The sequence below is a fragment of the Struthio camelus genome, chromosome 23 (assembly GCF_040807025.1).
Source record: "Struthio camelus isolate bStrCam1 chromosome 23, bStrCam1.hap1, whole genome shotgun sequence".
NCBI lineage: Eukaryota > Metazoa > Chordata > Aves > Struthioniformes > Struthionidae > Struthio > Struthio camelus.
The window spans coordinates 11,383,358-11,396,905 of NC_090964.1; the positions used below are offsets into that span (position 1 = coordinate 11,383,358).

Below are 13,548 nucleotides of genomic sequence, written 5' to 3' on the forward strand. Positions count from 1 at the left end.
CCATCTTGTTAGTCTTTGAACCCTCATTTTTGATACAGAATCGAAAGCAAAAGAAAGAAAGTCTGTTAACATTTAACAACTGTTACACAAACCTTTTATACACCATAGCCTTATTAGGTCATCCAGAGGAATTCACATGCATATACTAAATCCACGTGAAATTTTCCTCAAGCCATGAATCTGCCTCTGCATCAACGCATATGTATAAATTAGACCTTTTTAGAATAAATCATTCATAGAGTCCACAGCTTGAGTCATGCTACCAGATTCCACAGAAACCACACTCCACAATCCAGAACGAGACTGTGAGGAGGTGTATTCTAAGCTGTACTATCACATTGGTACTTGCTTAATTACAGTTCATTCGATCCCTCAACACTACCCACTGTTCTGTCCTCGATAAAAACAAATGATCTGTTATATGAATCTGGATATAAAACTGCTTAATTAGAAAGAGATGTGATGAAAGAACTATGGTTATATTGTTTATTCTGCAATACAGTGAGGTGCTAGTAGCTAACGGAGAAAGATAACTTTCAAAAAGAAATAGTTCAAACTGAATCTCTTCCAACTGCTGAAACTTAGAAAAAAATTAAAAAAGCAAATATGCATTTCAATAGGTTTCACTCTTTTCATACTAAAGTGTTAAAAGTTATCATGAAATCTAATTTTCTACACAAAAATCTATTTGCTAATTATCTCCCTGGCCTTCTTAATGACTTTAAGATCTTAAAATCTTTCTTAAGATATTTCTTTCTTTCTTAAAATACTGGTTCTTTCAGCCTTTCTCAAAATATTGGTTCTTTCTTTAAGCAAGCGTAAACTTAAACTCAGGAAACATGATCTTCCTCTTGTGCTGTTAAAGTAACATTTGTGGCAGCAGTATTCTGCACTGGTGTTCTACAGCGACTTACATTTTTAATGATTCCCACAGAAACCACATCTGACAAATCCACACTTGCAGTCTGTAGCATACCTAAGGCTCCACCGCACAGAGAGATTCCTTCCTCAGCCTACTGCCAGGCACACATCACTGAACAGTCCCCTGTTGCTGTCAACAGTTTTAATTAATTATAATCATTATTGACAATTCTATTATTGGCTTGTGAACTACTCAAAATCCCTCCTTTTTGAGGCTTACAAGCTCGTTAAGACTAGTAAATGGCGTCTTTGTCCTCATGACAACCTAGCCAAGGGTAGTACCCAGACAGAAAGGCTGTCTCAGGCTTACTCTGCCCAGGGGTATCTTTCAGTCATCGAGCACCACAAGATCTCTCTAGCCCTCCTGCAGGAGGGATTGTAAGCCAGCAGCTCCACTAATATCAGGAGGTGTACTGAGGAAGACAAGCCTAGTCTGTTAGTCTTCTGCAAACCTAAAGGCTGTAGGGGAGGAAAGATATACCATCCACTTGCCCTTGGGGATATCCAAGGTCCTGGGTCCTTGCAGAGTCTCGAACAGGTCATTAGGCCTTGAACCTTTTGAAGACAACCATACGTTACGGGTTGGGGGTCTCCTCTAGTCTGCCGTCTGTTGCTGATTATCGAGACCGAGGGATGTAATTTTTTTTCCTAGAAACTAAGGGTGACAGCTTAGTAAGATACTGAAAGGGTATTGAACAATCTACAGAATCAAGAAGTCAGGAATCAGTCAGCTTAAAGTAGGTCCTCGCAGAGATGTAACCCACATAAGCCTGGTTCTCAAATGCGTAATCCACAATTCTTTAGAGAAAGTACTTTCCAAAGACAGAGTCAAACTTGTGTAATTCATTTTTATATCAATCAGATTGGTCAAGTCTGGACGTTAAAGCATTAAACACACAGCAACAGGATTAGCTTTGAATTATTGCCCTTACTGAGTACATCTGGTAAAAGTGCAGATAACCCTCAGTGGATGAGACAGTGAGGTTTTAATTTGGGGAGTTCTTTTCAGGTTGGTGTTATGAGTTTTAAAATATTTCTTGTTTTAATAAAAGAGATTCTGAAGTCCAGCTACAATAATAACATCATGTCAGATTCTAATAGTCTCAGCTCCAAACAATAGATGCGAGAAAGGTCCTGCTCCAGTCTATTAGAAGAACTTAATGACCATTAAAAGGCAAGCAGAGATTTGTATCACTCAGTTGTTCAGCTCCATTGTTCCAGTCTTCACAGTACAGAGGCCGCACGTTTCTTTTTAAGCAAAATGTTGCTAGGAACTCATTGCTTCAGCAATTACCTCTGAAACACATTGTTTTCTCAAACCCATTAACGTGTCAGATCATGGCAGTGCTTGACATCCAAACACGCCTTGGAGGGCTGCAATTCAATTTAAGGATCACCTCCTCTGAACAGGCCAACCTGCAAATTTCAGAAAATAGGAGAGAAATTCTCAGGGCACGCTTTGATCATGCTGCTTCTTAAATCAAGAACAAAACTGTAAGTGTTAAACATCTTTAACAAGTCATTAAACCTCAGCCATAATCCAGGAAGAGTCCCTTAATGAGTAATGACATATGTTGTGAAGGCAGTTATCTCCTAATGTTCAACGTTGAGATAGTACGATGGAACGGCACAGTGTTCAAAAGGGATGTATCATCACTAACGAGAGGATAATTTGAAACTGTTCCTCTGAGAACCCCAGAGGAGAGCTTCTATTGCTGCAGGATGATGAAGGATGCAATTCTCCATCTCATCACGCACCTTGAAAAGGAGCGGAAAGTGACATCATTTCTTCAAGCAACAGAACAAAAGCTGAGTTAGTGACACAAAACGGGCTAAGTCATTTGAAGAGTCCCTAAAAAGGCTACCCTCTTTGGCTCCCCAAGGTAAGTCTCAGTGCAAAACAGTCATAGCCTTTTACTCCTCTTCCTTTCACCCAGCCAATCGCTAGTGGTGTACTAGGCACAGTAGCACTGCCCTAGAAGGGAGCATGGTGTTGGTACAGGCCTGCCAGGGAACATACAAAAGTTTACAAAAGAGGATGAGATAGGGGAGGAATCAGAGAGACAACAAGCGAGGACCATGCTCAAGAGCAGAAAAGAAATCTGATTCCTCTTTAATTAAAAAAAAGAAAAGAAAAGAAAAACAGAGCTATCTTCAAAACTAGGCCTTACAGTTCTCCTCTTCATTTCTTAGCACTATTTTCTTCCAACACCGTTATAGTTGTTCTGTTGGGAAGACTATAATCTCTGCAAGGAAACAGAGGATTAAAGAGACAAGGAAAGATGTGCTTTCAGATAGTGAGCAGACCTTAATGATAGCGACAGGAACACAGAGCTCACAGAGGTCACACACCCGAACAGAAGTACAAAATTTAGCAGTCGAGAAGAGAGATTCTGGCCAAGGACAGCCTTGGCTTTGGGAGTGAGGACTGCCTGTTGGGGGGAGAGGGGGGGATACGAAGTTTCATCTGTTAAGGTCACCTTCCCATTTTTACTTAAAGACGCACCTAGGCAGTGGAAGCACGGTAAGGTTCGGCTTAGGCACAAGACATCCCATCCCAACTGAGAGGAACTGCTGCAACTTCAGGCAAGCTATTTATCCTACGCTGCTTTCCCTGTCTGTAAACTGTGACTAAACATTAGCAACAACTTATATTCAGGGGTAACGATACTATAGTACCCTACAGATTATTCTTTTATTTATCTTTACAAAAAAACTCCAATCAAACAAGCAAAACAAAACCCCACCTTTTTCCAACCCCCTGAGGAGATGAGGGTGTCTACTTGTTCTTTGACACGGGAAATTCCACTTCCAAGGTTTGAGCATAAAAACTATCCGTTTTCAAACACTGAAAAGAGTCTGCTTTGACTTTTTTAAAAAATGAAAAGTCCATCCAAGAAGAACCCCATGAAGCAAAGAAAATTAGCTCACTAGAAATGCTCCAACGTCACTTGGAGTCTGACCTAATGCCACAAAGCTGAGGAAATCAGCTACGTTACATTTAGCTAATGCTAAATCCTCATTTCCGCTGATGTGCCATTATTGCAGGGAACCTTGCAGGCGGCTGCAATACTAACCATGCACTCAGCAGTTTAAAAGCACGGAAAAAGGAAGCTGTAGCTATTACACAGAATTTCCTAATTTGTACTAAATTAAGGCAAAACTTTCCCTGAATTATCTTCCAGCTCCTCCTAGCACGTTTGAACACCAATCTAGTTGTGTAGCCACAGGATTTGGTTTAGATCATTTACACATATATAGATAACCTGATAACTGAAGGACTGCTTACCAAGAACTGGGCCACGGCTTAAGCAACTGAAGGCTCCAAAGCTCTGTGAGCACAAGCAGAGCACTTTATGGAGGATAAAGGTGGAGAGTGTGCAAAGGTGGTAAGAATGCAGAAAGAGAAGGCTTGTATCTTCTATTAAGGAAAACGTTACAGAATATTCTGAGTTATTCCTTTCAGTTTAAGGCACTGTCTTGGGAATAAGAGGAGAGAGAAGAAACCCTTGCAGAAGCTCCGCCTACCTCTGCTCCACATCATCATCACCTTCAGAAGAAAGGAACTGAAATAATACTCAGGTTGTGACAAAGATGTGCCACTGTGAAAATGAAACAGGAACAAAGGGCAAAGCATCAGACTTCACGTTTCTTGACTCTTGTCAGTTTGATACAACTTCAAGATTGCAAGCACAAAGGTAGAGCAGAAGGGAGGGAGTTTATTTCAGAGATGTACATTGCAGAGAAAAAGAAACACTTTTTGAAGACAGAAAAAATTATGAAACAGTAAATTCTAAGAGTTTTGCAAGGACTTGATCAGAAATTCCAAGTGCTTACTCAGCTTTCTGAATACACATGATATGCTTGGTTTGGCTTCTTACAAGCCTTATGAATTGTATATGATGGGAGGATTTGCCCTGCACAATTTACACATGCACAGAGTCACTTTTATTGAGCAGAGGTAACAAGAAGAAAGATAACATACCTGGTAATTTTGCACACAATCTCCTTATATAAAAAGCTTTTACTTAATTAATCCCCAAACACTCTATTACTAGAATTTTTTTCAGAATTCTAATGAGTTTGTCCCCTGATTGAAGGAACTAGCGTTCACCAAAACAGAATAGGTCTGGCATCTCCTCAGTGACTAATTTTTTGCTCTGCAAGAAGGCTTAGTGTACAGAGCTGGGACATGTCAAAAGGGGCTTTCTGCACTCACCATCTGATTTCAGGCAGAGGAGCCAGCTGTGCTCCTCTGGCTGCAAAGGAAACATGCCTGGGAGGGGATGGGGGATTCAGCCCAAGACAACAGACACTCAAATCAAAGCCTGACTGATTTTTTTGGTACTGATGCAAAATTGTCATTCCCTGCCCAGTACCTTTTTTTGACTGCACTTTTTTTTTTTTTTTTGGCCTTTTCTTCAAAGATTTAAAGGGAAAGACATTCATAAATGCCTCGTGCATTACTAAAAAAGCACTGAGTTGGTGACAGAGTAGAATTTAATAGTTACCAGTATGAAATGTGTAACAGCCCCCTCTCTTGACCCTTCTCCTCACTTAATGACATATGCACATTAAGTAAATAACAATCAAATTGAGATGCTGCCATATGCTGAAGCAGGCATTACTGGATTCCGGCTGGTCATTTTAGCTTCTAAGTCAAAGGAACTGCTTCCAGAGACAACAGTGACTTGACATCACATTGCAAAAGCCATGACAAGTGTCAGAGGCAGAGTGTAGGTGAGCCTGCCTTGTATTTACTGAATTATATTTGTAACTTCTGCAGCACCCTTGAACTCTGTGGAGCGCATCAAGACCCAGCTAACCTCATAGCCTGTCCCTAGCAGTTGTCAAAAGCGAATGCTTAAGAGGCTAAGAACAGGCAAAGCAGGTAGCCATTCTTTCCTCCAACACTCCTCTATCCTCTAACATTTGTAGCTCAGGGACTTCTTGAGCCAGAGATTATATGCTTGTATACAATAGGCCCTATGGCCTTCTCATTCATGAACTTGTTCCATCTTATGTAAACACGCTGCATTCACAATCTCCTGATGCAAGAAGTTCTACAGCTTAACCACCTCATCATGGGAAGGACCACCTCTTCTTGTTAATTTTGGGAACGGTAAATAATAGCTTCATTTGATGCCCTCCAGATCTTTCACTGAAAGAAACAGTGCACAATCAATCCTTTTTAGCCTCTCTGCCAGTCTACTGTATCCTCCCTCCATTGTCTTTTCCCGACTGAAAGTCCTGACTTAAGACTTAAAAGTCAGTCGTTTCTCATACAGAAACAGTGTCACGCATTTAAGTAGTGTTGGTGTCATTCTCTGGTTTGTTTTCGGTTCTACTGTGTCTTTTTTAGACAGAGGGTCTAGAACTGCATACTGTTTAAGATGCAGGAGGCCACAGACTGACACGCTACCCAAACAGCGTCTTTTCACTCAGTTGTCTATTCCTTTCCCAACAGTTTCTAGCATTTGAATTCCTTTTTTGGCCACTGCTGAGTGTTGATCTGGTATTTTTACAGAACTATCTTTTATAGTTTCAGCATCTCCTTCCTCGGTAATAATGATTAGCTCAGAGCTCCTCGTTTTATATGTGGAGCTGCGGTAGTTTTTTCCTATATGTATCACTTCACATTTATTTACATTGAATTGTATTTGCTGCTTTAATGCCCACTCAGTCTCATAACATCCATCTGCAGTTCTTCACAGTCGTTCCACTCCTCTTTACCCTGAATAACTCAGGGGATCAAAAGGGAAACATTTTTCAGGAGGGGTTCAGAGGAATCTTGTTGCCAAATGCAGAGCCTCTGCCATCCTTTCACAATCTTTTCAGTCTTCTTTCCTGACTTTTCTGTTCTCCCTCAAGGTCGTGTTCTCAAAAAAACCCAAACCTCCCAGCCTAACATCAGCATAAAGATGCTTGTAAAACTTCAATAGCCTTAACGTAATAGTTATTTCAGTACACTTTTTGCTAGCATGCCAGTCTATGCTTTTTTCCGCAAACAACTGAAAGAACCGTGTTGTTTGCCATGATATATTCTATCTTAGAAACACTGCTGATGCATCAAGGAGAAATTCTGACTTGGACTCACTAGCGTTTCTCACTTGCAAGCACCAAAGAACCAGGTAATGACCAGGAATCATAACACTTTCATGTGCAAACATGTGGTGTTCTTGTATTATAAAAGAAAAATGTCTGTGGTCATACAGGAAGTTAGCGACAGCATTTGGATGAGAATCCACATCAGCAAATTTTCAACTATACATTCTCCAATTGCAGCTACACTTCTCCAATTCTGTCACCAAGGGCAAATCTGTGACTTTCTTTATGTCCAAGCCTAGTGCATCACCTCCACCGTCGATCTCAAGGCACACATGCCACCTGAGCATGTTACTGTCCACAACAGGGGTCGGAGCTTAACCACAAACATTACTTGGTGAAAAAAGCATTGGGAAATCGAATACGAAGAAGTCCTAATTCTGCTTTGAGTGGAATTACAGAACACACATCAGAATCTCCCTGTGTCAGGTCAGTCAAGCACCTGGCTGAGAGTCTTATTAATTTTCAGTCTTCCAAATCTCTACATGCAAAAAGGGCAAGAGGGTTTTTTCCCCAGTCATTTTTGACAGAGCTTTCTAAAAACCAAACTGCAAGCAAACCTGTAAGATAATCTCTGGTTAAATATTTCAAGTAAAGTATGATTGATATCAAACTGTGAGGTACCACCCTAGCATATTAACTAGCATGATGAAGAATCTACCGGGTAATCCAAAATTGCACAAAAGTATGCAACCAAACAAGACCAGAACAGTTTAAATGAAAGGGATCTTGGAGCGGAGGGATCTTGGTCTCTGTAGGCCCTAAACAAGTCCTCATCACAATTCTCTTACAATACCTGGCATGGTGTAAAAGCCAAACTCTTTGTTGAGGGTATATCATTTCTTTCCTAGTTAAAACTGACAAGAGGATTAAAAACAAACATTAAACTCTGATTATCAGAGTCAGAGGTCTCTTTCTTTCTCCGTAGAACTGATGTGCATTAAAATTTCCCAGAGTTACATTAACTTAGCTTATATTTTGCTAAGCTAACATGGCTAACATGAGATGGGCTGGAAAAGAAATAAATATATCCAAGCTAAAAACTGGAGTATCTAGGATTTGGGACAGTAATGTGAAATTCACAAATTCCAAACTCAAATTACTGACCAAAAGGTCTCCTCTTTTCTGTCTCCCCCTCCCCCCCCAGTCATCTGATCTCCCCATTTCCTAGTTCAATGCACTGCTTCAAAAAGGTGAGAGCAAGAGCACCCCTCTTCTTATTGCTTGGAATACAACTTTCACCCCTCCCCCTCGGTAGAGTAACAGCAGGGGGGCTTAAACACTCACAGGGGCAGAAAAAAGAACAAGAAAACAGTCTTTGTTCCAGGCAGACAGTACAAGGTCACGTTACTATGGCAGCATGAACCATTTCCCCTCATTCTAGCTAGTGGTTCAACTTTGCCCATAGTTTATTCCCTGGGAAGCCTAATCTGGAGTTCAGGTTTGTATACGTGGGGTTAGAGGTCAACAGCAATACAACAATAGCCTAGTCAAAAGAAAAGCAAGCTATGATATAGCAGAATCAAAGAGTCGGTTCACCAATCGCAGTGGGCAGGCTCAGACACAGCAGTTGGAATTCATCCTCCCACTTTGGCCAAAGGTTCTTGATTTAGCTGTTTTGTTTACAGCCTACAGAAGGCCTGAAGAGCGAACAATAAGGCTGACAGTGGAGCAAAGTGCAAAGAATGGGAAGAAAATGCTGAGAAACTGTATGTCAGGTGCCCAGCACTGGGTTGTATTTACTAGCTACATTACTTTTACACTTACATGCATCCCAGACTAATGTAGTTAATTTGCCTGCATCATCCTTTGGAACTGTGAATAATTTATTAACGGGATATAACTTCTCCATGTAGAGACTGCTAGAAGAGAAGCAGGAGTTTGAGTAAACACATGCGTGTAAGCCTGCACATGTTTGTATATATAAAGCCTCAACCTTGCACACTGAAAAGAGGCAAATGTTGGCTCCAAAATATTTTTGAAAGAGCAAGAGGAAAAACATGGATGTGAGTTAAGATAACTTCACTTCATAAACCTTCAAGGAGAATAAAGAATAACGATTGGTTTTCTTTCACGCCGTTTGTCCACATATTCAGTTTCCATTTAGTTTACAGTATTCTTTGCTCATATACCTTCTATTTCGCTTTAGAAATTTTAAGTTGTTTCATGTCCCACAGGAGCAGTTTCAGAAAAATGAACCCACAATAAGCACTTCCTTTGGGCAAGCAACTGAGATAAGGAGAAAAAGACAGCTGAGGTCAATAGACACCCAAGAAGCAGCTGCGTCAGGGTTGTGCCTGTTACCATGGTCCTCCACTATTACAGCTGGCAGTAGTCCTCTACTGCATTTGTATGGTTCCACAGTAACCCTGTATATAACAAAACAATTCCATTCTCTCATATAGCTAAGATGTCATTTTACAAAAGCCAGTATTTTAGACTGATTTTTTTTTTAAATATAAATGAAAATTAACAGTTACGACCAAAGTATGTTGCTGCCTTTTAAGTGAAAAAGGTCTTAGTAAAAACTACAATATTTTTGTGGAGAATCTTCCTCAGCATCTTCCATGGAAAAGAAACACCATGCTAATAGCTTGGATCGGTGTAAGAGCCAAGCAGCTGGATTATAGCGCCTTCGTCTCTGCGTCTCTTCGTCTCTGGTTCCATACTTCCTAGAATCTTCCTGAAGTGTCTTTTAATACCAGGAGAGTACAACACAAAAAGGGGAACACGATAACGAGCCAAAAAAGGGCAGTTTGTTCAGTCCCTGGGACGAATTATTCTTTAACATCTTAAGAACTGTCAGAACGCACACACAATCAATGGGAGCTGTCTGCTGTTGGCACACACAGGGTTGAGAGTTCTTTCCCCGTGTCTGTCAAGCCCAGCACCCCCCTGTGTCCTGCACTTGCTCCTTTCCATTTCAGCCTCCCATTTACAGATGTCAGTTGGGAAACGTGAAGGGAATGAAACATGCAAGTGGGAATCCCAGGAAGTACATTCTCTCCAGAACTGCTAGGCAGGTGGGGCCAGTTTACACAGCCTGGGGTCCCTTTCTCCAGATCCACTGTAAGAGCTGGTCTTGTTTTTTGCCCAGGAAGAAGTGACTACAGCACATGACAATAAGAGGCAGGGAGGGATAAGGTCAAAGCTTTAACTTTGTTGTATCGCTTAGTTACGACCTTCACATTACTCTTGTGATAGTAACTGTCCCTCACAAAGAAGGGCTGTTAGGATGGGGAAGGACCTGGCAGCTTGGAGGAATGGGGAAAAAAAAAAAACACATGAAAGCAAATAAAAGCTCCATTAAAATGGGCAAGAACCGATCCCCATGAGATTAAGGTTGCGCAGGTTTAACTCGTCTTTGTACTATAAACCTGAGAAATATTTATGGAAAATCCTGGAGTTCCAACAGCAACACAGGAATTGCTGTCTGGATTGGCCAGTTGCAAATGATTCAGGGAAAGCTGCATATAAAGCATCAAAGCAGGCAGCTATTTTCTAAACGTTCACAGGCAGTAGATAGAAAACCAGAAAATTTACTTTTCTTCCCAAAAGAAGAAACGCCCAACCTGTCCTGGTGCATGGGGTTATTCCTGCCTAGGTGCAGGACCCTGCACTTGCCTGTGTTGAACTTCAAGGAGGTTCCTCTCCGCCCACCTCTCCAGCCTGTCCATCCAGGTCCCTCCGAATGGCAGCAGAGTCCTCTGGTGTGTCAGCCACTCCCCCCAGTTTAGTTATCACCAGCAAACTTGCTGAGGGTGCACTCTGTCCCTTCCTCCAGGTCATTGATGAATATATTGAACAAGACTGGACCCAGCACTGACCCCTGGGGGACACCACTAGCCACAGGCCTCCAACTTGACTCTGCACCATTCACCACAACCCTCTGAGCTCGGCCATCCAGCCAGCTCTCAAGCCACCTCGCTGTCCACTCATCTAAGCCACACTTCCTGAGTTTCCCTGGGAGGATGGGATGGGAGACAGTGTCAAAAGCCTTGCTCAAGTCCAGGGAGACAACATCCACTGCTCTCCCCTCATCTCCCCAGCCAGTCATTCCAGCAGAGAAGGCTATCAGATTGGTCAAGCATGATTTCCCTTTGGTGAATCCAGGCTGACTACTCCTGATCACCTTCTTGTCCTCCACATGCTTAGTGATGACCTCCAGGAGGAGCTGTTTCATCAGCTTTCCTGGGATGGAGGGGAGGCTGACAGGCCTGTACTGTACTTTCCTGGCTCCTCCTCCTTGCCCTTTGGGAAGACTGGGGTGACACTGGCTTTCTTCCAGTTCTCAGGCATCTCTCCTGATCTCCAGGACCTTCCAAAGATGATGGAGAGGGGCCTAGCAATAACATCTGCCAGCTCCTTCAGCACTCGTGGCTGCATCCCATCAGGGCCCATGGATTTGTGGCTGTCAAGTTTGCACAAATAATCTCTAGCCTGATCCTCCTCGACCAAGGGAGAGTCTTCCTTCCTCCAGCCTTCCTCTCTTGTCCCCAGGGCCTGGAATTCCTGAGGACTGGCCTTAGCAGTAAAGACTGAAGCAAAGAAGGCATTCAGCAACTCTGCCTTCTCTGTATCCTTCGGCACCAGGGCACCCGCCCCGTTCAGCAGCGGGCCCACATTTTCCTAGTCTTCCTTTTGCTATTGACGTATTTGAAGAAGCCCTTCCTGTTGTCCTTACATCTCTTGCCAGATTTAATTCCAAATGGGCCTTAGCTTTCCTCGTTGCATTCTTGCATACTCTGACAATATCCCTGTACTTCTCCCAAGTGGCTGTCCCCTTTTCCACATTCTGTACACTTCCTTCTTCTGTTGGAGTTTTGCCAGGAGTTCCTTGCTCAGCCACGCAAGTCTCCTGCCCACTTTGCTGGACTTCTTACTCAGAGGGATGCATGTGTCTTGAGCCTGGAGGAAGCGATGCTTGAATATTAGCCAGCTCTCCTGGACCCCCCCCCCCCCACCCTTCCTTCTAGGGCCCTAACCCATGAGAGTCTTCCAAGTGGGTCCCTGAAGAGGTGAAAATTTGCTCTCCTGAAGTCCAGGGTTGCGATCCTACTTACTGCCCTGCTTCCTCCTCCCAGGATCCTGAACTCCACCATCTCATGGTCACTGCAGCCAAGGCTTCCTCCAACCTTCACATCTCCAACCAGACCTTCTTTGTTTGTTAGTACAAGGACCAGCAGCACACCTTTCCTTGTTGGCGTCTCCACCACCTGTGTCAAGAAGTTATCCTCAATGCTCTGCACGAATCCCCTCGACTCTTTGCGCCTAGCTGTGCTCTCTTTCCAGCAGATGTCAGGGTGGGTGAAGTGCCCCATGAGAATCAGGCCTGTAAACCAGGACCTCAACCATTCTGTGATTCTATAACACTAATGTGACTATTGAGTTTACTAAGAATGATGCAAATTCCAACTTCTAAAGAAGTAACTCCACTTGAACAGAAACAAGTACTGACATGGCTATAATAACAAAACAAAAATAAGCTCTTTAGGGCAGAGGCATTAATATAACTGAAGAGCATCTTAAGGAGTAAACTGCCCAGAGATTCTATGGTTATACATAGGTATCTTAACAGTTACTTAAATATTTAATTCATACATACATATTTGCAAAAAGAAAGAAATTAATTTCTTAACCCGGTATTGGAAGTTGCCAAATAATTTCCCTTTCTCAGTTAAAAAAGTATCGAAAGTTAACTCATTAAGGCTGTTTTACCAAATTACATAGCTACTCAATGCATAACACAGCTGCTAGATTGACTGAAACATTGTCTAAACAGAGCTTAAACCTCCCTTTGGTTAAGCTATAAAACAAGGATAGTTCATGGAGGTTTTCGGCCAAATTCTCTTCAGAAGGACCTGCTTTATTTACTGAACATGCAAGATGTGCAGAAGTCAGCAGGAAGCATTTACTGATTAGCCATCGACAGCACTGTGTCACCCGTGTGCACAGTATTATTGATTAGATGAACTTCAGTTTGCTTGGTCAATGTGCATCTCTTAGCTTTTGTCTCCTGAAAGTGAACAGCCTAATGACTTCCGGGGAGAAGAAGGGCTGGAGAACAGCAAAGACATAAAAAGTCTCCATGACAAAGAGCCACGTGCTTAATTCCTAGACTGAGGAAAGCAGAGATAATCCACTAATCCTGAAGAGAGTGAGACAGACCACGCATGCCACCCAAACTGAGTTCCAGAAAGATCTGTGCAAAAACAAAGCAGCCCCTTTCCCTTTGACACCAGTGGTCATGGGTGTTATTTAGTTTGGAATTGGCCAAGAGCAGTTCTTTTCTTCAGGATTGTTCCTTTTCATTAGAAGAAGAGTCTGCTGTTTTAATATTTCTGAATGAAAGGATATAGTTTTGATTTCTCCCTAGGAACACAGAACTAATTAAGGAATTTGGCACCGTAAGAGCCTATATTCACCCTTCTGTTGCTAGTTTTTAAGTGGTTTTGCTACCCTGCATTTTTAGAGTACATTATGGCAAATAATTTAGGAATGTACACTTTTAAGGATGGACAG

General features: G+C 42.3%; 1 protein-coding gene across 1 annotated transcript in view; it reads right to left on the bottom strand.

Moving 5' to 3' along the window:
- Window positions 1-2,225: 2,225 nt before the first annotated feature.
- Window positions 2,226-13,548, bottom strand: part of LOC138062027 (uncharacterized) — a 30,737-nt gene continuing 19,414 nt past the window's right edge. Inside the window, exon 6 of the mRNA XM_068917377.1 lies at window positions 2,226-2,337. Coding sequence (XP_068773478.1) covers window positions 2,253-2,337 — 85 coding nt within the window. The 3' untranslated portion in view covers window positions 2,226-2,252. The remainder of the gene's footprint in view (window positions 2,338-13,548) is intronic.